Source organism: Podarcis raffonei, chromosome 16 (genome assembly GCF_027172205.1).
Source record: "Podarcis raffonei isolate rPodRaf1 chromosome 16, rPodRaf1.pri, whole genome shotgun sequence".
NCBI classification, from domain to species: Eukaryota; Metazoa; Chordata; class Lepidosauria; order Squamata; family Lacertidae; genus Podarcis; species Podarcis raffonei.
Genome location: NC_070617.1, coordinates 8,494,755 through 8,514,525, shown reverse-complemented (window position 1 = coordinate 8,514,525; position 19,771 = coordinate 8,494,755). Strand labels below are relative to the sequence as shown.

General features: G+C 47.8%; 1 protein-coding gene across 1 annotated transcript; it reads right to left on the bottom strand.

The window, feature by feature from the left end:
* Positions 1 to 1,042: 1,042 nt before the first annotated feature.
* AQP10 (aquaporin 10) lies at positions 1,043 to 19,549 on the bottom strand. The gene is made up of 6 exons (XM_053368713.1): positions 19,096 to 19,549; positions 11,387 to 11,513; positions 7,252 to 7,389; positions 6,266 to 6,384; positions 5,240 to 5,457; positions 1,043 to 3,620 (listed from the first exon to the last, which is right to left on the bottom strand). Exons 1-6 carry the CDS (start codon positions 19,198 to 19,200, stop codon positions 3,344 to 3,346), a joined length of 984 nt encoding a protein of 327 aa, XP_053224688.1. The 5' UTR covers positions 19,201 to 19,549; the 3' UTR covers positions 1,043 to 3,343.
* Between the last annotated feature and the right edge of the window lie 222 nt (positions 19,550 to 19,771).

Sequence of the window (19,771 nt, the reverse complement as noted above, 5' to 3'; positions counted from 1 at the left end):
ATTAAGAAGTACAGTGGTACCTCAGGTTAAGTACTTAATTCGTTCCGGAGGTCTGTACTTAACCTGAAACTGTTCTTAAAGCACCACTTTAGCAATTGGGGCCTCCTGCTGCCGCCGCGCCGTCAGAGCACGATTTCTGTTCTCATCCTGAAGCAAAGTTCTTAACCTGAAGCACTATTTCTGGGTTAGCAGTGTCTGTAACCTGAAGCGTATGTAACCTGAGGTACCACTTCTCTTCTGTGGTCTCCTCTGTTGCGTGGCCTTCCTCTGGGCAGCAGCCTGCTTTCTTGGAGCGCTAGCCACCATGGAGCAGGCTCGGGTCGGGCCTGGGCTCGGCCATGTGTCCTTGCTCTCCTGGTGCTCCCCTACCTTTCCTAAGCGGCGGAAGCGGTGCGGCAAAGTCGGTGCTCCCCTCTTTTTTCTCCTTCCTCTTTCTCTCTCTTCTCCCTGCGTCAGCCCTGGGGGTTTTATGGCCCCGGAGCGCCACTGGGCAGTTGGCCAGATGCCCGGGCGCTCTCGCTCCTGGCTCGATTTGGGTCATGGGGGGGGGCTGCCAGTGGTTCCCCCAGTCGACGCGCCGGCATCCCCGGTTCCCTCTCGGCAGTGGCTCCGGCTGGCTTCAGGAACTGCTCGCTGCCGTGGCGCCCGCCATTTTGCCCGCCATTTTGTCCCCATAGGATGTGTCTTGTGCCGTTGAACCAATCATGCAACATTCATTCCCTACTAATAAATCTACAACACTAAAAATATAAATCCGGGGATAATAATAATAATAATAATAATAATAATAATAATAATAATTTATTATTTGTACCCCGCCCATCTGTCTGGGTTTCCCCAGCCACTCTGGGTGGCTTCCACATTAAATGAAATCCAGGGACATTCCGGGGACGGATTTTGTCCAGGGACAGATATGTAAATCTGGAGACTGTCCCCAGAAAACGGGGATGTCTAGTAGCCATACTCCAGTGTCCTCCCAGCCCCTCTGTGCCCTTCCACCCCGGCTTCATCCATCCCTCTGCTGCCTCTTCTTTCCCTCCACCCTGCCCTCCCTGACTTAACGCAAATCTGGGTTTGCGACTCTGTGCGACGACAGCCTTACATTCCTATATGTATAGGAAGATACTTCATTGGGTTTCATTACACACACACAAACACACACACACACACACACACACACACATACAAATGAAAGCAAATGTGGCCCAGTGGATTCAGAGCTGGGAGAGAGCAGGGTTCGAATCCTCCCACTCAGCCATGAAGCAGTCTGAGTGACCTCGGGTCAGCCACTGTCTGTCAGTCTAAGCCTACCTCACAGGGTGGAGCTGCTATTTGCCATTCCTCAACCGGCAGCCTCGCTGGGGTGTGACTTTGGTGGGGAATCCCTGATGTCTTATGTCGTTAAATAGATTGACAGGTTCTCAAGGCGCTGCCTGGCGCTGCGTTAATTTAGTTTTTCGACCTAGCTGTGGAGCGCATCCATTCAGCTCTGGAAGAAAGGTTGGTACTTTTCTTCACCCTCCCATGGCAAGGCTCTCGGTCTCTGCCACCTGACACACTGCAAGGTGTAGCCTGGTCTCCATCTTGCACCCAGATTAAGCCTTGGAATCCCCTTTGGAATGTGGTTCTAAAAGATGCAGTTTAATAACCACAGAGCACCTCTGAGCATATACAGAGTGTGGTGCCTGAGAGAGCCAAAACCTGAGGGGGGTGGAGAGAATTAAGACGCCTTTTATGTCACAGCAGAGATGGGAAACTTGTGGCCGTCCAGGAGCTATTGGACTCCAACTCCTATCAGCCCCAGGCAGTGTGGCCCAATGGTCAGGGATGATGGGAGTTGGAGCCCAGGAACAGATTCCGCTGCTGTCCTAGAACAATCCTGTCCCAACCAATCAGGAATCACATATTAAATGTACCCACAGAGGTAAAAAGCAGGGCTGGGAGCCAGTGGTCAGGGAAGGTGGGAGTTGGAGTTCAACGATGCACAGGGTTGGGCCAAGTTTCCCACCTCTGTGTTAAAGGGCTTTTCCCCAGCACCCTACGTATTTTAGAAACCATTTTTCATTTTATTTCATCCTTTCATCTCGTTACAATACAGCGATTGATAAAAAGCATTTAAACAATTCATCCATCAGAACAGCAGCAAGAAAACATCGAATAAAATTAACAGAACACACACACACACACAAGAACACAAGTCATCATAGCAGCATTAGGTCAAGTAAGTTGCATTGTGCCAAGGCAAACCATTGCTCCATGTAGCTCACTATTGTCTAGCCTCAGGAATGGGGGAACCTGCGTCCCTCCGGACACTGCTGGACTACAACTCCCATCATCCCTGACCATCGGTCCTATTGGCTAGGGCTGATGGTAATAGGAGGAAGGCGGCAACTTCCTCTTGGTCTATGGTGATTGGCAGCTTTCCCCAGCCAATGGTGGCTGGTGCTCATTGGGGCTAGTGGGGGGGAAGCAGGGAGCCCGACAGCAGGTGGCGCCAGAGCCAAGGAGTGGCTAAGTCAACTCATTCTAGTTCCGTCCCCGTCCTCCTTCCTGTTGCGTTCCACAAAGGCAACGCTGCATATTAAGGCCATATTCACAAAACACATTTAAAGCACTACGATACCGCTTAAAACAGTCATGGCTTCCCCAAAATAATTCTGGGAGCTGTAGTTTGCTCTGGTTGCTGAGCGTTGTTCGGAGACTCCCCTCATGGAGCTACAATTCCCAGAATTCACTGCAAAGATGGATGGATTGCTGAACCTCTCTGTCAAGTGCTGCTCTGGGAAGGGAATTGAACTACAGTTCCCAGAATTCTTTAGGGTGAAACCACGACAGCCCCTGCCCTGTAGGATAGAGCTTTCCTTCCCCCCATACAATAAAAAGAGTCGGCACTGAGCAAATACTTCAAGAGTGGTTGTTCCGCAGTGGTGCCACCACAAAAAAGGCCCTGTCTCTGGTTGCTGCCATTGTGTAATCCCCAAAGGTGGGAGTCATTCTGCGCACGACCTCAGGTGATGAGCTTAGCAAGCGATAAAGTTCATCTATGGTAAGGTTGCCAGATTTTTTTTTTCAATGAATCCGGGGACACTTTTGAACTTCAATGGATTTTGTATGGTGACTGATCTGTAAATCCGGGGACTGTCCCCGGGAAACGGGGACGTCTGGTAACCTTAATCTATAGGGGAAAGCGGTCCTTTGTGAATTCCAAAACACCGCCCTTTTGTGTGGAATTCACATGCCCAGAGACCTACATCAGTCATAAAACCAACAGCAACAACTCCATCCAATAGTATATAAATACAAAAGGATTAAGTCTCTCGCCTCTTCCAGCGCCTGTCCCATTTTAAAAGGAACTTGAAGTTTCCAATTTGTTGTGGCCCCCGTCTGGGGGGGTGCCTGTGCTCCCGCCTCTCCAATCCTCTGCGTATTTATTCACGGCATAAATCGAGATCTCCGTATCCTTTTCCGTCCCTGGGTGATGCTTCTTGGCGGTCAAGGTCTCTTCCTCGTCCTGGGACGGCAGGTGGTGAAACTCCACCCCGAGCTCATACAGAGCCGTCCCAATGGTGGCCCCCACCATCGGAGCCACGACCGGAACCCAGCACCAGTAGTTTCCAGCACTGGAAAGAGAAAGCAGAGTGGTGACTGGTGGCAGAGATGGAGCCGTGTGGAGACAATTTGGAAAGGAGGTGAGCGTATCACAGAATCATAGAATCACAGAGTTGGAAGGGACCCTGCAGGTCAGTCCAAGCCCCTGCAATGCAGGATTCATTTTTTTATTTTTTCCCCCAAGGTGGGTTTCGAACCCACAACCCTGAAATTCAGAGCCTAATGCTCTACCGACTGAGCTATCCCAGCAGTGGCTTTCTATGGAAACCTCCCTACAGGGGGTATGGCTGTGGACCCTCCAAATCGACCATTGCTCTACCCTGCTCAGGGACGCAGGTGGCGCTGTGGGTTAAACCACAGAACCTAGGACTTGCCGATCAGAAGGTCGGTGGTTCGAATCCCTGCGACAGGGTGAGCTCCCATTGCTCGGTCCCTGCTCCTGCCAACCTAGCAGTTTGAAAACACGTCAAAGCGCAAGTAGATAAATAGGTACCACTCCGGCGGGAAGGTAAACGGCGTTTCCGTGCGCTGCTCTGGTTCGCCAGAAGAGGCTTAGTCATGCTGGCCACATGACCCGGAAGCTGTACGCCGGCTCCCTCGGCCAATAAAGCGAGATGAGCGCCGCAACCCCAGAGTCGGCCACGACTGGACCTAACGGTCAGGGGTCCCATTACCTTTACCTGCCCTGCTCATCAGCACAAAGAGACCTTGTGTGTTGTCAGGTGGCTGAGGATCCAGCCCCCAAGACAGGGAAAAGTCCTTACCGACTGCTTTTTATTCAATATTCACAGAGAGGGGCTTGGAAAGGCGGCCTCTTGGAATAATGGTGTTGACCTGAGTGAATTTCCACTCCTCCCTCTCTCCCATCATGCATCACCACTACAGGTCCTGAAAGGTGCCCTCTGCCTTTGAGCTCTTTGCTTGCCTACTTTCAAGGCTCGCCAGGTTCTAGGAGAAGGTTAGTGTCAGGTGTGCGTGCAGGAGCCAGGCCCTGTGACCAATAGGACTTTGCAGGACTGGGGCCTTACTAAGTTTGTTCTGAAGAGGCAAGGCGCGGCCGCACAGGTGAGGCAGCTTGGTAACTCACTGCACCTGGTGGCAAGAGCCAGGAAGGGATATAAGGTCAGCATGTCCCTTTGGCTCTTTGCCACAGCAACACACTCCCTGCCTTGCTGCGTTTGGCTCCTTGACTCCTTGCTTCTTGATCCTCGGACCCCTGACTTCGTGACTCCTGGCTCTCTGACCCTCGGACTCTTGGCTTCCTGACTCCTGATTCTGGACCCCCGTTCCTGCTCCCACCCCGCCATCTTGCTCCCGGCCCTGACGTCCCCTGCCGGGACTTCGATCGCCCATGAACCAGACCATGACAGTGGGTCTGGAATGCTTTCTAAAGACACTGTGTCCGTCAGCTATCGCCCCTCTGGCGCTTCTTCTTCTTCCTCCTCTCCCATTATTTCCCAGCTTTCCCCCTCATCCGCCTCTGAGCTGTGACCTTCCTCAACCCCCTGCAGTAATTCTGAATTGTCACCTTCTTCTCTGGAAAGGTCAGGCTGGGGAGAAGGTCTCCACCATTCCCCAGTCCCTGACACGCACACACATGCAACTGGGCGCCTCCTCCTCGCGCACCCACCTGAACACCTGGGGCCCCCATCCGGCAAGGTAGGTGAAGAGTCGTGGGCCCAGGTCCCGGGCTGGGTTGATGGCGCACATACAGTTGGCTCCCATTGCCAAGCCGAGAGCAGTGACCAACAAGCCCACCGCGATGGGCTCCAGTCCATGTGGGACGCGCCTGTTGCGGGAGTCGATAATGGCCAGGATGCTCAATATCAGCACCCCGGTGCCCAAGACCTGATGTGGGGAAGAGGGTAGAGGGAGGACAGGACATCAGCCAAAGCACAGGGACATCGGAAACCACCGGAGACCAGCCTATTCGTTTATCCAGGCACCGGAGACGAAGTACCAGCCTGAGAAGGGCCTTCTCGGTAGTGGCCCCATCCCTGTGGAACACCCTCCCACCAGATGTCAAAGAAATAAACAACTACCTGACTTTTAGAAGACATCTGAAGGCAGCCCTCTTTAGGGAAGCTTTTAATGTTTGATGCATTACTGTATTTTAATATTTTGCTAGAAGCTGCCCAGTGTGGCTGGGGAAACCCAGCCAGATGGGCGGGGTATAAGTAATAAATTATTATTATTATTATTATTATTATTATTATTATTATTATTATTACAGTGGTACCTCAGGTTAAGAACTTAATTCATTCCGGAGGTCCGTTCTTAACCTGAGGTACCACGTTAGCTAATGGGGCCTCCTGCCACCGCCGTGCGATTTATGTTCTCATCCTGAAGCAAAGTTCTTAACCCGAGGTACTATTTCTGGGTTAGTGGAGTCTGTAACCCTAGGTACCACTGTATTATTATTATTATTATTATTATTATTATTATTATTATTATTATTACTATTACTTCGCACCTGGATGTCCCAGGAATGAACCTGTTACCTTCTGCATGCAACCTTCTGGTGCTCTAACCACTGAGCCACGGCAAATGAATGGAGCAGCGGCAGAGCAATTGGACATATGGGACGCATCGCCCTGAGCAAAGCATGCCTCCATCTCCGGGCAGAGCTGGGAGTTCTAGGGACGGCTGGCCCTACCTGGTCGAAGAAGCCGTTGCCAAGCGACAGGTAGGGAGCTGGGTAGGTGGCAAAGATGGAGGCAGTTTCACGGGGTCCGGTGACTGCAAGAGTCCCGTTGCTGTAGCTGTGGATGGCATCTGCGGAGAGAAAAGCCAGGGGCCGTGAGGCTTCGCTTTATAGGAAGAGAAGCTGAAGGGGGAAAGGAGAGCAGCAGCCCTACTCCGTCAGTTCAGCTGAGAATCCACCTTCATGTGATTCCTGCCCAGTTTACATTCCCAACTGGTCATTATAAGGACTATCATGTAACTTCGGCATCTGATTCCACTGCATTTTTGTTCATCCTCTCCCCTCCTCATCCCTTTTTCCTTTTGTGCTGTGTCTCTTTAGATTGAAAGCCTGCAGGCAGGGATTTCCCCCCCCCCTCCGTGTCATCATTCTTACGCAGGGGTCAGCAAACTTTTTCAGCAGGGGTCCACTGTCCCTCAGACCTTGTGGGGGGCCGGACTATATTGGGGGGGGGGATATGAACAAATTCCTATGCCCTACAACTAACCCAGAGATGCATTTTAAATAAAAGGACACATTCTACTCATGTAAAAACACACTGATTCCCGGACTGCCTGCAGGCTGGATTTAGAAGGCGATTGGGCCGGATCTGGCCCCCGGGCCTTAGTTTGCCTACCCTTGCTCCTACGGCAGAAGCGTTTTAAGTAAATGAATAAATATGCAGTGAGCCTCACCACTTGCCATTTCATACCCTACGGCTGCCAAGGAATGCTTTCGGGCGTCAATAGCAAACTTCCCAGCGCGATTATGCCTTTTTTAGTATATCTGGTATATCTTTAACCCAAAGATTGGCTTTTACATCAGCAGAAGATGAGCTGGGCAGAGTCAATGAATACAGACGCGGCGAGGCAGGGGAATGTGTAATATGCCGAGCTTGTGAAGTTTGGCAAGAAACCTCTTATTTTCCCCATTGTGAAAACTCCGGGAGATAACGTTACCGTAATAAAGCATGTAGACGGTGCCTGCGCCCAAAAAGGCTCCCATAGTCTGAATGACAGAGAAGATGGGCAGTTTCCACCAGGGGCATTGGCCGAGCAGACACATGGTGAGCGTAAAGGCTGGATTTAAGTGCCCTCCTGTAAGACAGAGAGAGAGAGAATCGTAGAATTGTAGAATCATAGAGTTGGAAAAGTCCATGTGGGACATCTAGTCCACCCCCCTGTGATGCAAGAATCTTTTTAGCCCAATGTGGGGCTCAAATGCACAACCCTGAGGTCAAGTCTCATGCTCTATCGACCCCTGTGTTTGAAATCCTGTTCCGTATGTTCTCTCGCTTCTGAAATTGCACTTTGCACATGCCCTTTGCAGCAATGAGGACTACGAACTTAGGCTGCACATACACACCATACTGTATATTTAGAGCATATTATTCCCCCTAAAGGGACGTGGGTGGCGCTGTGGGTTAAACCACAGAGCCTAGGACTTGCCGATCAGAAGGTCGGCGGTTCGAATACCTGTGATGGGGTGAGCTCCCGTTGCTCGGTCCCTGCTCCTGCCAACCTAGCAGTTCAAAAGCACACCAGTGCAAGTAGATAAATAGGTATCGCTCCAGCAGGAAGGTAAACGGCGTATACTGCACTGCTCTGATTCACCAGAAGCGGCTTGGTCATGCTGGCCACATGACCTGCTGTACGCTGGCTCCCTCGGCCCATAAAGCGAGATGAGCGCCACAACCCCAGATTCGGCCACGACTGGACCTAATGGTCAGGGGTCCCTTTACCTTCTACCTTTTTATTCCCCCTAAAGAATCCTGGGAACCACAGTTTGTTCAAGGCGCTGTGAATTGTAGCTCTGTGAGGGGTAGACGCCTCTCTGCTTGTGAGAGTTCACCCATCGTTTCAGGCCTATACAGGTCCCCTGTTCCTTAGACCTTGTGGGGGGGCTGGACTATATTTTGGGCGGGGGGGGGAATGAACAAATTCCTACGCCCCACAAATAACCCAGAGATGCATTTTAAATAAAAGGACACATTCTATTCATGTAAAAACATGCTGATTCCCGGACTGTCCGTGGTCCGGATTTAGAAGGCAATTGGGCCCGATCCGGCCCCCAGCCCTTAGTTTGCCTACCCATGGTATAGATAATACTACACTCAGCTCTTCTTCTGAGTAGTGGTGCAAATCAGCCCCAGGCAGAGAGAACTAAGCATGTCAAAAACTAGTGCCCATTGGAGACTGGTAGGGTGGAAGGCAGGGAGCCTAACAGCAGGTGGCGCCACAGCCAATGACAGGCAGGGCCAGCTAATTCTAGATTTGCCCCATCCTCCTCCTCCCTTCTGAGTTCTACAAGGGGCAAAACTGAGACTAAGAAAGAACAAGAGGAGGGAGCTGGCAGGCAGGGGCACTCCCTGAACCAATTGCAAGTCCCTACCAGGATTTGATGGAAACAGCCCTTTGAAACCCAAGTGTTTGTTCCCTGCCCCAGAGCCTCAGCAGGTACACTGCCACTGGCCATGGAGGCTCCATTGAGCTATTGGGGTTAATAATAACTGCTGGTAGCTGGTCATAAGGTGGCTGAGTCATAGCTCCGGGAGCTAAGGTTGGCAGAGATAAGAGGGACCAGAGGCGATAAGGAGCTTGCAGTCGACAGAAAGCAATCCCCGGAGAATAAATCTTTGGCAAGCACCTTTACGTGGCTTCCCCAGGTCTGGAAAGCGGGGTCTTTTCAGAGGAAGGACAGGGGAAGCAGGAGCGGCCCAATCCCCAGCAAGCATCCCCATAAGTGACAGAGAAGAAATCTGATGCGGGTCTTAAACAACTTCATGTGCATTTTCTGAAACAATGCACAAAACTGGGAGGCGGCCATCCTCTGAAGTTTGTGCTTCCCACATTTTGCAATGCAGCCAAGCCGCGTGTACAAAAACACATACACAGGGGTAAGGTAAAGGTAAAGGGACCCCTGACCATTAGGTCCAGTTGTGACCGACTCTGGGTTGCAGCGCTCCTCTCGCTTTATTGGCCGAGGGAGCCGGTGTACAGCTTCCGGGTCATGTGACCAGCATGACTAAGCTGCTTCTGGCGAACCAGAGCAGCGCATGGAAACGCCGTTTACCTTCCCGCCGGAGCGGTACCTATTTATCTACTTGAACTTTGATGTGCTTTCGAACTGCTAGGTTGGCTGGAGCAGGGACTGAGAAACGGGAGCTCACCCCGTCACAGGGATTCGAACTGCTGACCTTCTGATCGGCAAGTCCTAGGCTCTGTGGTTTAACCCACAGCGCCACCCGCGTCCCGTATACACATGGGTAAAACGTGCATAAAACTGCATATAATAGCACATTAGGGCAGGTGGCTCTGCAAAGATGTCTCTGTTAATATGAAAGGCTCCAAAGGATAAAAAGAAGAAGATGACTTTGACAATATACAGTGTTGCTTTAATTTCTTACGTGAATAAATCTAGCCGAACTATAACTCCTCCGTCAGCCCATGGTACTTTTCGGAGGGAGTCTTTAAAGTTGATACGCTTGACTTTCCATTGTTGATTATTGCAACAGCTGCATTGTGAATCTGCTTAGTGTTTGTTACTATGGACACACCCTCCAAATGTCTCTGTTTTCCAGGGATGTCCCTGATTTAGAGAAGCCATTTTGATTTGATCCTGGAATGTCCCACTTCTCCTTAGGATGTCCCTATTTTCACTGGAGAAATGTTGGAGGGTATGGAGTTATCCGACCCCCGAGTCGTCTGAAGGCAATCCTGTATAGAGAAGATTTTTTATGTTTAATGTTTAATTATGTTCTTATACATGTTGGAAGCTGCCCAGAGTGGCTGAGGCAAACCAGCAGGATGTGTATAAATAGTGAAATTATCATTACGGAAATAGGACATCCCTATTTTCATCGGAGAAGTGTTGGAGGATACTTGCACATTTTGAAAACCTTTGAATAAAAATATTTATCCATATTGAAAAAGATGTCTCTGTCAGGCAAAATTATATACAAAATTCATATACAAAATTCAGAGACAGGCAGAGAAGGATGGTCATGTCTTGGCTATGGTATTGTTTCAGAAAATGCCACCAAAGTAGGTTTTCCGCTTGTGATCTTTTTAACCCACGCAGTTTCAAGCCTAAATTTTGTTCCAACACTAAGAACTAGCAACTTGCATATTCAAAAACAAAACAGATAGAAAGCCGCTATGATCAGGAAGCTGTAGCCTGAGTTCAATGTATTCTGCACCTCAGATTCTAGGTTTGATGAGGCCCTAATCTACTGAAGGCAATGGGTCCTTTATATGTCCAGCTGTCCTTTGTCAACAACAAATTGTCGCTGTTTTTTGTGCTGAAAATATGCTATATGGTAATTTATGGACCTCCTAGGTATCTAAAGCCATTGGCCACTGTTGCTGTATGTAGGTTTTATTTTATTTCTTTTTCTATCCTATATTTTGGAAATGTACATCCAGTTGTTTTTTTCCTTTAATTTTTTTGGGGGCCCCCCAAGACAGTGGGGCCCTAAGCTATACCTTGTTTAGCTTATACGTAAATCCGGCACTGCTCAGATTTCACCAGGCTTAATTGTGCCCTGGCCTTTGCAAAACAAAATAAACTATAAAATTTGCTGCTGCTGCTGCTTTTTTAAAAAGGATTTATAAGGAGATAGTGGGGACGCGGGTGGCGCTGTGAGTTAAACCACAGAGCCTAGGACTTGCCGATCAGAAGGTCAGCGGTTCGAATCCCTGCGACGGGGTGAGCGCCCGTTGCTCGGTCCCTGCTCCTGCCAACCTAGCAGTTCCAAAGCACGTCAAAGCGCAAGTAGATAAATAGGCACCACTCCGGTGGGAAGGTAAACAGCGTTTCCGTGCGCTGCTCTGGTTCGCCAGAAGCGGCTTAGTCATGCTGGCCACATGACCCGGAAGCTGTACACCGGCTCCCTCGGCCAATAAAGCGAGATGAGCGCTGCAACCCCAGAGTCGGTCACGACTGGACCTAATGGTCAGGGGTCCCTTTACCTTTTTATAAGGAGATAAACGCTGCAGCTCTCCCCCACAATTGCCCCAAATTTTGAGCGAGGCCTGGACGAAGTGCCTGCCCCACCCCTGGGGCTCGTGCACTAGAGAACCTCCCCTTTCTCACCGGAAACTCCTCCCGAAACGTGGATGGCAACCATCACAGCAATTCCGCTTGCCAGGGCTGAGCTGAAATAGCCACCCTTCGTCCCTTCGCTGGTGGTGGCCTGCGCAGATGCGCTCAGAGTAATCACCTGGGAAAGAGAGAGAGAGAGAAATATGAGGGGAAGGACCTTTGGGAGAATCTTTGCCCTAGATCAGCACTCCTGCATCATGCCCACGTTGTCCCTCCCAGGTGTTGATGGGAACCCTGTTTGTCCTGGTGCCAATCACCTTTCATTTTCTGATGGTCATGGGGTGGACGCGATGGGCTATGGTTTTGTTTTTTTATATAAAGATATTTATTAAGTTTCCAATTTTATACCAACAAAAAGAAAAAAGAAAAAAGAAAAAAGAAAAAACACATACAGTTCTCAATACTTAATTTTAAATGACATGTTTCCCTGACCTCCTCATACCTCCCCTTCTTGTATTCCAATTCAAATTATTTACTCAGCAAATCCTTATCTCGAATCATTACAGCTGGAAACCCCTTAATTTCAATCCAACATCATTCAACATTCTTTAATTTTACAATATTTCTGTAAATAGTCCTTAAATTTCTTCCAATCTTTTGCGATGGGCTATGTTTTATCATATGTGGTGGGAATGAAAAAAGCTGAAAAACTTCTGGGAAATGATATATAATGAGATAAAAAAATGTTGAAATATACATTTATTAAGAAACCAGAAGCATTTTTACTGGGAATTGTAGGAGACGATTTAAAAAGAAACGATTATAAGCAGTTTTTATATGCAATAACAGCAGTAAGAATATTATTGGCACAAAAATGGAAGCAAGAAGAATTGCCGACGAAAGAAGACTGGAGGATGAAATTGATGGACTATGCAGAACTAGATAAACTAACAAGAAGAATTCAAAAGCGGCGGGACCAGAGATTCACAGAAGATTGGTGTAAATTTACAGACTATTTGAAAAGTAATTGTGATGACCAAATTACATTTGTAGGTTTGCAAGAAGTTTTGTGAGGTGAATAATCTGAATTATTGCATAATTGGATAATAAGGAAGATGTTAGTTAGGATAATTAAAGGCAATATGAACTTAAGAAATGCAGAAGAAATGAAAAAAAGGGGGATCATCAGAGGGGCTGATGGAAGTCCAAAAAGATTGTATAAGATGTGAATTTTTGTGATATGTATGACAATTAATATGTTCAAAAATTAATAAAAATTATTATTAAAAAAGGAAGCGATGGGCTATGGCAGTGATGGCGAACCTTTTAGAGACCGGGTGCCCAAACTGCAGCCCTAAACCCACTTATTTATCACCAAGTGCCAACATGGCAATTTAACCTGCATATCTCATTTTCCCCCCGTGTGTTTCACGTTTCTTCTTCATGACTGCTGTTGTAATAAATAATCCTTCATAAAAGCTACTGCATTATGTTCTTCATTAAATTATCTTTCCATCGGTATATAATTTTATGGCATAACTCATTGCTTTCTTTCTTAAAAAAATGTTTAGGGGTACTCTCGTTTTGGCTCAAGAAAATCACCATCTGGGAAAAATAAATACAGTGAATTTCTTCTCCCATTAAATTCAAAAAATGTTTTGGGGTGTGCGTCTCCCTGTGTCCCCACAGGGGGAAAAAAGCACAGGTACTACTCCAAAACAAAGTGGTGTTAATGAGCCATCAAACCTCGGAAATACAATTTTTTCCAGAAGGTTCCACAATTTATTTTTTAAAAATATTTATTAAGATTTTCCATTGTAATACATTAAAAAATCAAAAAAGAAAAAAGAAAAAAGTTTAAAAACACATAGAATTCACAATCCTTATTTTCAATAACATATTTCCCTGACTTCCCCCACACCTCCCCCTCTTGTATTCCAATTCAAATTGTTGGTTCAACAAGTTCTTATCCCTAATTTTTAACCTTTTTATATTTAGTTCATTTTAAAAAACCAATTTTACCTTATAAACATCAATAATAATACATCAGTGCTTATTCTTAAAACCTTTTACTAAAGTCGGCCTAAATTCCCTTCCACGATTTCCTCGATTCTCAAACAGATAGCAAAAGTAAAAACAAAACAGATTATAATTATACACCCTTTGGATTCCCAAACTCCACCCCCCCCGAAGGTTCCACAATTTTGGCCACTAGTGTACACTGGAGGGCTGTACTAAGAGCCTCCCTCTCCCAATTTTTAATATGAGATAATAATGATTGTCTGCGTGTGCACATACAAATATAAATAAATAAACCTATCCAGATGGGCAGGGTATTATTATTATTATTATTATTATTAGGACGCGGGTGTCGCTGTGGGTTAAACCACAGATGGTGTTTCCGTGCGCTGCTCTGGTTTGCCAGAAGCGGCTTAGTCCTGCTGGCCACATGACCTGGAAGCTGTACACCGGCTCCAATAAAGCGAGATGAGCACCGCAACCCCAGAGTCGGTCACAACTGGACCTAATGGTCAGGGGTCCCTTTACCTTTACCTTTAACTTCCTTGTCAGCGACTGCACTCCTCAGATTCATTTTTTTGCACTGCTTCTCCTAATAAGTGCATTTTTAAAGCTTTAATTTTGGACCAGTGGTTTGTCTGGGGTTTTGAAAGATACCAGTTCCCACACCGTTTCAGAGCGTTCCGATTGGATCAATTCGACTTCAAATCCTGCCCCATCCCTGCCCCTGCTTACTTCTGAGTAAAGAGCATGGGGTGGAGAGGCTTAGCGATGATCCTATTAATTATTATTATTATTATTATTATTATTATTATTATTATTATTATTACTACTACTACTACTACTACTACTACTACATTTCAAATGAGGAGAGGAGAGCCCAGGTTATCTCCCTGAAGCACCTTCCAAGCAAGGGAACCTGAACTCCAGAACTATTTTTTGCATTCCAGAAGAGGTGGAAAACAAGCCTTTTGGACCCTGAACTTTGCCCCTCTGGCTCGCCCGCTCCAGGGTCAGGTGCAATGCAATTAAGCACCCATTGCCCATGAAGACAGGTCCAGCATTAACAGCAAGACATCAAAGCGTGACAGGTAGCCAGATAGGAACCCCATTCCTAAAAGCATGTCTTCAGAGACAGAACTCAGATCCAGATGTTGCAAACAGCCAACCTGCAGTGGCATGCGGCAGCAAGAGCATTAATATCACCCAGGGCAACCGACGAACTCCTTTTTTTATAATCTTTATTAATTTAAATTACACACTTATACATTGAATTTACAATCTCATACTACAAAAAGAAAATGAAAGAAAAAACAATTATGAAACAAGAAAAGAAGAAAATACAGAAAAAAAGAAAGAAGAAAAAGCAAATTTACGTACATAAAAAAACACCTTAATCTTCCTAATGAATACTTAATTAAACTGATGAACTCCTATTGTTTCCTGGGTGATAACAAGGTCTTCAAGTTTTCTTTTTATTTGGTGATGGATTAGCAGGGAGGAAGTCAGAGAATCCACTGGGCTGCAGTTTTGGATTCTGTTTCGGGAGCTGGTTGTGTGTGTGTTGTCATGGTGGACTCCTGTATCTAAATCATTTACACTCCCAGCAAAGGCCAACCCATGCCTGAGCTCTAGGAGGTCAGGTTTCAGGTAGGAAGATGGGAAGATGCGATAGGGAGCTGACATGCCAGCACTGACTAGTCACCTTGACACAGATACCAGGGAAGATCCCAGAACGGATAATTAAACAGATAATTGGTCGGTGAGCAATCGGGAAAGGATGCCGGGAGCATGGGTTTCTCAAAAACAAGTCATGACAGATCATTCTCGTTTCTGTTATTGATAATTACAGGTTTTGTGGATCATAGGAATACTGTGGACATAAGTGTACCTTGATTTTAATTAGGCTTTTGACAAAGTCCCCCATAATATTTTTGCAGAGAAGCTGGTAAAATGTGAACTGGACGAGATAACCGCAAGATGGATTTGTAGCTGGTTGACTGACAGAACCCAAAGACTGCTCACGAATGGTTCTCCATCATCCTGGGAAAAAGTGACAGTGGCAGCATGCCACAGGGGGTCTGTCCTGGGCCCTTTGTCTGATGTCTTTATAAACATCTTGGATAAAGGCACTGAGGGGATGCTCATCAACTAAGCAGATGGTACCAAACTGGGAGGGGTAGCCAATGTCACTGAAAACAGAATTGGGTTTCGATATGGCCTTGACAGATTGGAGAACTGGGCTCAAGCTAACAAAATGGATTTCAATAGGGACAAATGTTAAGATTCTGCACTTAGGCAGGAAGAACCAGCTGCACAAATATAAGATGGCGGACACCTGGCTTGCCAGTAGTAGTAGTAGTAGTAGTAGTAGTAGTAGTAGTAGTAATAGTAATAATACCACTACTAATACTACTAATAATAATAATTTATTATTTATACCCCGCCCATCTGGCTGACTTTCCCCAGCCACTCTGGGCGGCTCCCATTCGAGTGTTAAAAACAATAAACAATAAAGCATTAAATATTAAAAACTTCCCTAAACAGGGCTGCCTTCAGATGTCTTTTAAAGATAAGATAGCTGCTTATTTCCTTCACATCTGATGGGAGGGCGTTCCACAGGGTGGGTGCCACTACTGAGAAGGCCCTCTGCCTTGTTCCCTGTAACTTGGTTTCTCACAGTGAGGGAACCGCCAGAAGGCCCTCAGCGCTGGACCTCAGTGTCCAGGCAGAACGATGGGGGTGGAGACGCTCCTTCAGGTATTCTGGACCGAGGCTGTTTAGGGCTTGAAAGGTCAGCACCAACACTTTGAATTGTGCTCAGAAACGTACTGGGAGCCAGTGTAGGTCTTTCAAGACTGGTGTTATGTGGTCCCGGCGGCCAGTCCCAGTCACCAGTCTAGCTGCCGCATTCTGGATTAGTTGTAGTTTCTGGGTCACCTTCAAAGGTAGCCCCACGTAGAGGGCATTGAAGTAGTCCAAGCGGGAGATAACTAGAGCATGCACCACTCTGGCGAGACAGTCTGTGGGCAGGTAAAAGTGAAAAGGATCTAGGGGTTTTAGTAGACCACAAGCTGAACATGAGTCAACAGTGTGATGCAGCAGCAAAAAAAGCTAATGCTATTCTAGGCTGCATCAACAGAAGTCGAGTGTCCAGATCAAGGGAAGTAATAGTCCCACTCTATTCTGCCTTGGTCAGGCCACACGTGGAGTCCTGGGCCCAGTTCTGGGAGCCATAATTTGAGGAGGAGATTGCAGAGGAGGGCAACCAAGATGATCAAGGGCCTTATGAGGAACGGTTGAGGGAGTTGAGTATGTTTAGCCTGATAGAGACTGAGAAGAGATATGATAGCCATCTTCTGATATCTACAGGACTGTCACATGGAAGATGGAGCAAGCTTGTTTTCTCCTCTTTGGACCTAAACCAATGGCTTCAAGTTACAAGAAATGAGATTGTGAGGTTTGGGAGTTGAGTTGAGCTGAGAGTTGAGGTTTGGGTGTTGAAGAAGGAAGAGGGAGATTTAGGTGTGGGTTGGTAGAGTTGCATTGTGAGAGAGTGAGAGGAATTGTTAGGTGGAGTCAGATAGTTAGTTGGAATAATCAGTTTGGAGTTGTTAGGAACTAAGAATAAGAAACTGCCAAGAAAAATTAACCGTAACCATAAGCTTGTTCCTCCATTTAAAAATAAACTTGATTATTTGTTTATGTTAACAACTGACTGGACTCCGTGTGTCCCCGTGAGATACGGGGTGCTGGCAGCGGAAAAAGCAATCGCAGTGGCGGCACAGGGTCAACAGACCGTCAAACGTCCGGGGGCCCTGTGTGTGATTGCCACAGACATCAGGAGGAACTTTCTGACAGTAAGAGCTGTTCAACCATGGAGCGGACTTCCTTTAAAGCTGGCAGTGGGCTCTCCTTCCTTGGAGGTTTTTAAACAGAGGTCAGATGGCCATCTGTCAAGTATGACCTAACTGAGATTCCTGTATTGCAGAGGGCTGGACTAGACGACTCTCAGGGTCCCTTCGAATTCTTCCGTTCTATGGTTCCAGCCCTCATAGCTCTACACAGAAGTCAACCTTAAACAGGAACATAGCAAGCCACCTTCTTCCAAGTGAGACGATTGGGCCCATCTAGCTCAGTACAGTCTACACTGGCAGGCAGCAGCTCTCCAGGGTTTTCAGACAGGGAGCGTCTCCCAGCCCTGCCTGGAGTTTTCAGGGTTTGAAACTGGAAAAAGCAGGTGTTCTACCACTAAGCAAGCGCCAGCCCTTCTCTGCAACATAGGGATCGTGTACCAGCTCCTGCCCACCAAGCAGTTTGAAAGCATGTCAAAGTGCAAGTAGATAATTAGGTACTGCTCCAGCGGGAAGGTAAATGGCGTTTCCGTCGGCACCTCTGGTTTGCCAGAAGCGCCTTAGTCATGCTGGCCACATGACCCGGAAGCTGTATGCCAGCTCCCTCGGCCAATAAAGCGAGATGAATGCCGCAACCCCAGAGTCGGTCACGACTGGACCTAATGGTCAGGGGTCCCTTTACCTTACCAGCTCAGACTAGGGTTACCAGACGTCCCCGGATTCACAAATCTGTCCCCGGACAAAATCTGTCCCCAGATTTTAATTGATGTCCCCGGATTTATGCCTGGGGACTTCTGGTGAGGCAATATGGCGGGTGCCATGGCAGCGAGCAGCACCAGAAGTCCTGGCGACGTCAAAGTCCCAGCCAGCCAATGTGCTGGCTGGTGGGGCTATTTAAACCGAGACATGAGCCAGAGAGCTCCCTTCTGGCTCGCTTCCTCGATCGACGCTCGCCCCGAAATCGCCACAGAAGAGCCCGTGGAGCCCGGGGGCGCTCAGGCGGTGAAGAAGAGGAGGAGAAGCGTAGAAAAGAGCTGTTCTGCATTGCGAGACAGAGAGAGAGAGAGAGAAGGAGCCTTGTGTGTGTGTTTTAATGCGTGTTTTCCCAAGACCAGCGAGCGCCTTTACTCAATCTCTCTCTCCCCCCCAAACCTCTTTTTTGGGGGGCATTTGTGTGTTTGTAGGTGGGCCTAGGACTTGCCAATCAGAAGGTCGGCGGTTCGAATCCCCGCGACGGGGTGAGCTCCCGTTGCTCGGTCCCTGCTCCTGCCAACCTAGCAGTTTGAAAGCACGTCAAAGTGCAAGTCTATAAAGAGGTACCACTCCGGCGGGAAGGTAAACGGCGTTTCCGTGCGCTGCTCTGGTTCACCAGAAGCGGCTTAGTCATGCTGGCCACATGACCCGGAAGCTGTACACCGGCTCCCTCTGCCAATAAAGCGAGATGAGGGCCGCAACCACAGAGTCGTCCACGACTGGACCTAATGGTCAGGGGTCCCTTTACCTTTACCTTAGATGGGCTTATCTGCCTGCCTTTTGTCGAGGTGCATGCCTGACAACTTTGGGGTTCCCCCACTAAAAAGGTCAAGAACTCTGGGCAACCCATTTCCTAAAATAATAAAGCATGAAATTTTTTTAAAGTACCTCCTAGATTCCTTGAAAAAAATCTGGTAAGCATAGCTCAGATTTCTTCTTCTAGCTTAGCATTGTTGACACTGACTGGCAGTGGCTCTCCAGGGCTTTATTCAGGCTGGGGGTCCTCTCCCCAGCCCTGACTGGACTGAACCTGGAGCCTTCTGCATGCAAGACAGATGTCCTGCGCCTGAGCTGCAGGTGCTTTGCCATCTACTGTTTCCCCCGCCCCAAAACCAGGAAATATTTGCAACTTACAATCAACATGAAGACCCCCAGGAGCTCTGCGAGGCACTGGCGGAGGAGGAGGCTACGGAGACGGAGGCAGGCTTGCGCTTTGGCTAAGAAGCGGGCGTAAATCATCGCCAGCCGGGAGAGAAAGCTTTCCGAAGGCAGATCAGAAAGACAGATGTGTGCGTAGCTGCATGGGAGCTGCTCTCGGGCTACCGGTGATAATAACTAATTATTCTCAGAACTCGTTGCTTAAATGCCCGGGGAAGTTATGTAAGAAGGGAAAACGGCAGCGTGCAGGCGAGAAAAAAGGGCATGGATCCCTCCGGCACCAGCCTCTCCCCAGAGTTGGAATTATGACCCCTGTTGTCAGGAGCAAAAGGCGTGCTTGACCCATATGCCAGCGCTACTGGCACGGTGAGGCTGTGCTGGAGTTTTGCATGTGCCCGTGCAATAACGTAAGGAGAGAGAGCCAGCTGGATCAGGCCCCCTCCTTGTCCAGCATCCCTGTTCTCGCTAGACAAATGCCCCAGGGACATGCGAAGAAATGAAGAAATATTGGGAACATATTTATAATGAGTTAAAAAAAATATTTAAATATACATTTCCCAAAAGACCGGAAGCATTCCTACTAGGGATAATTGGGGATGAAATCAAAAATGAAGATAAGATATTATTTCAGTATGCCACAGCCGCCGCCAGA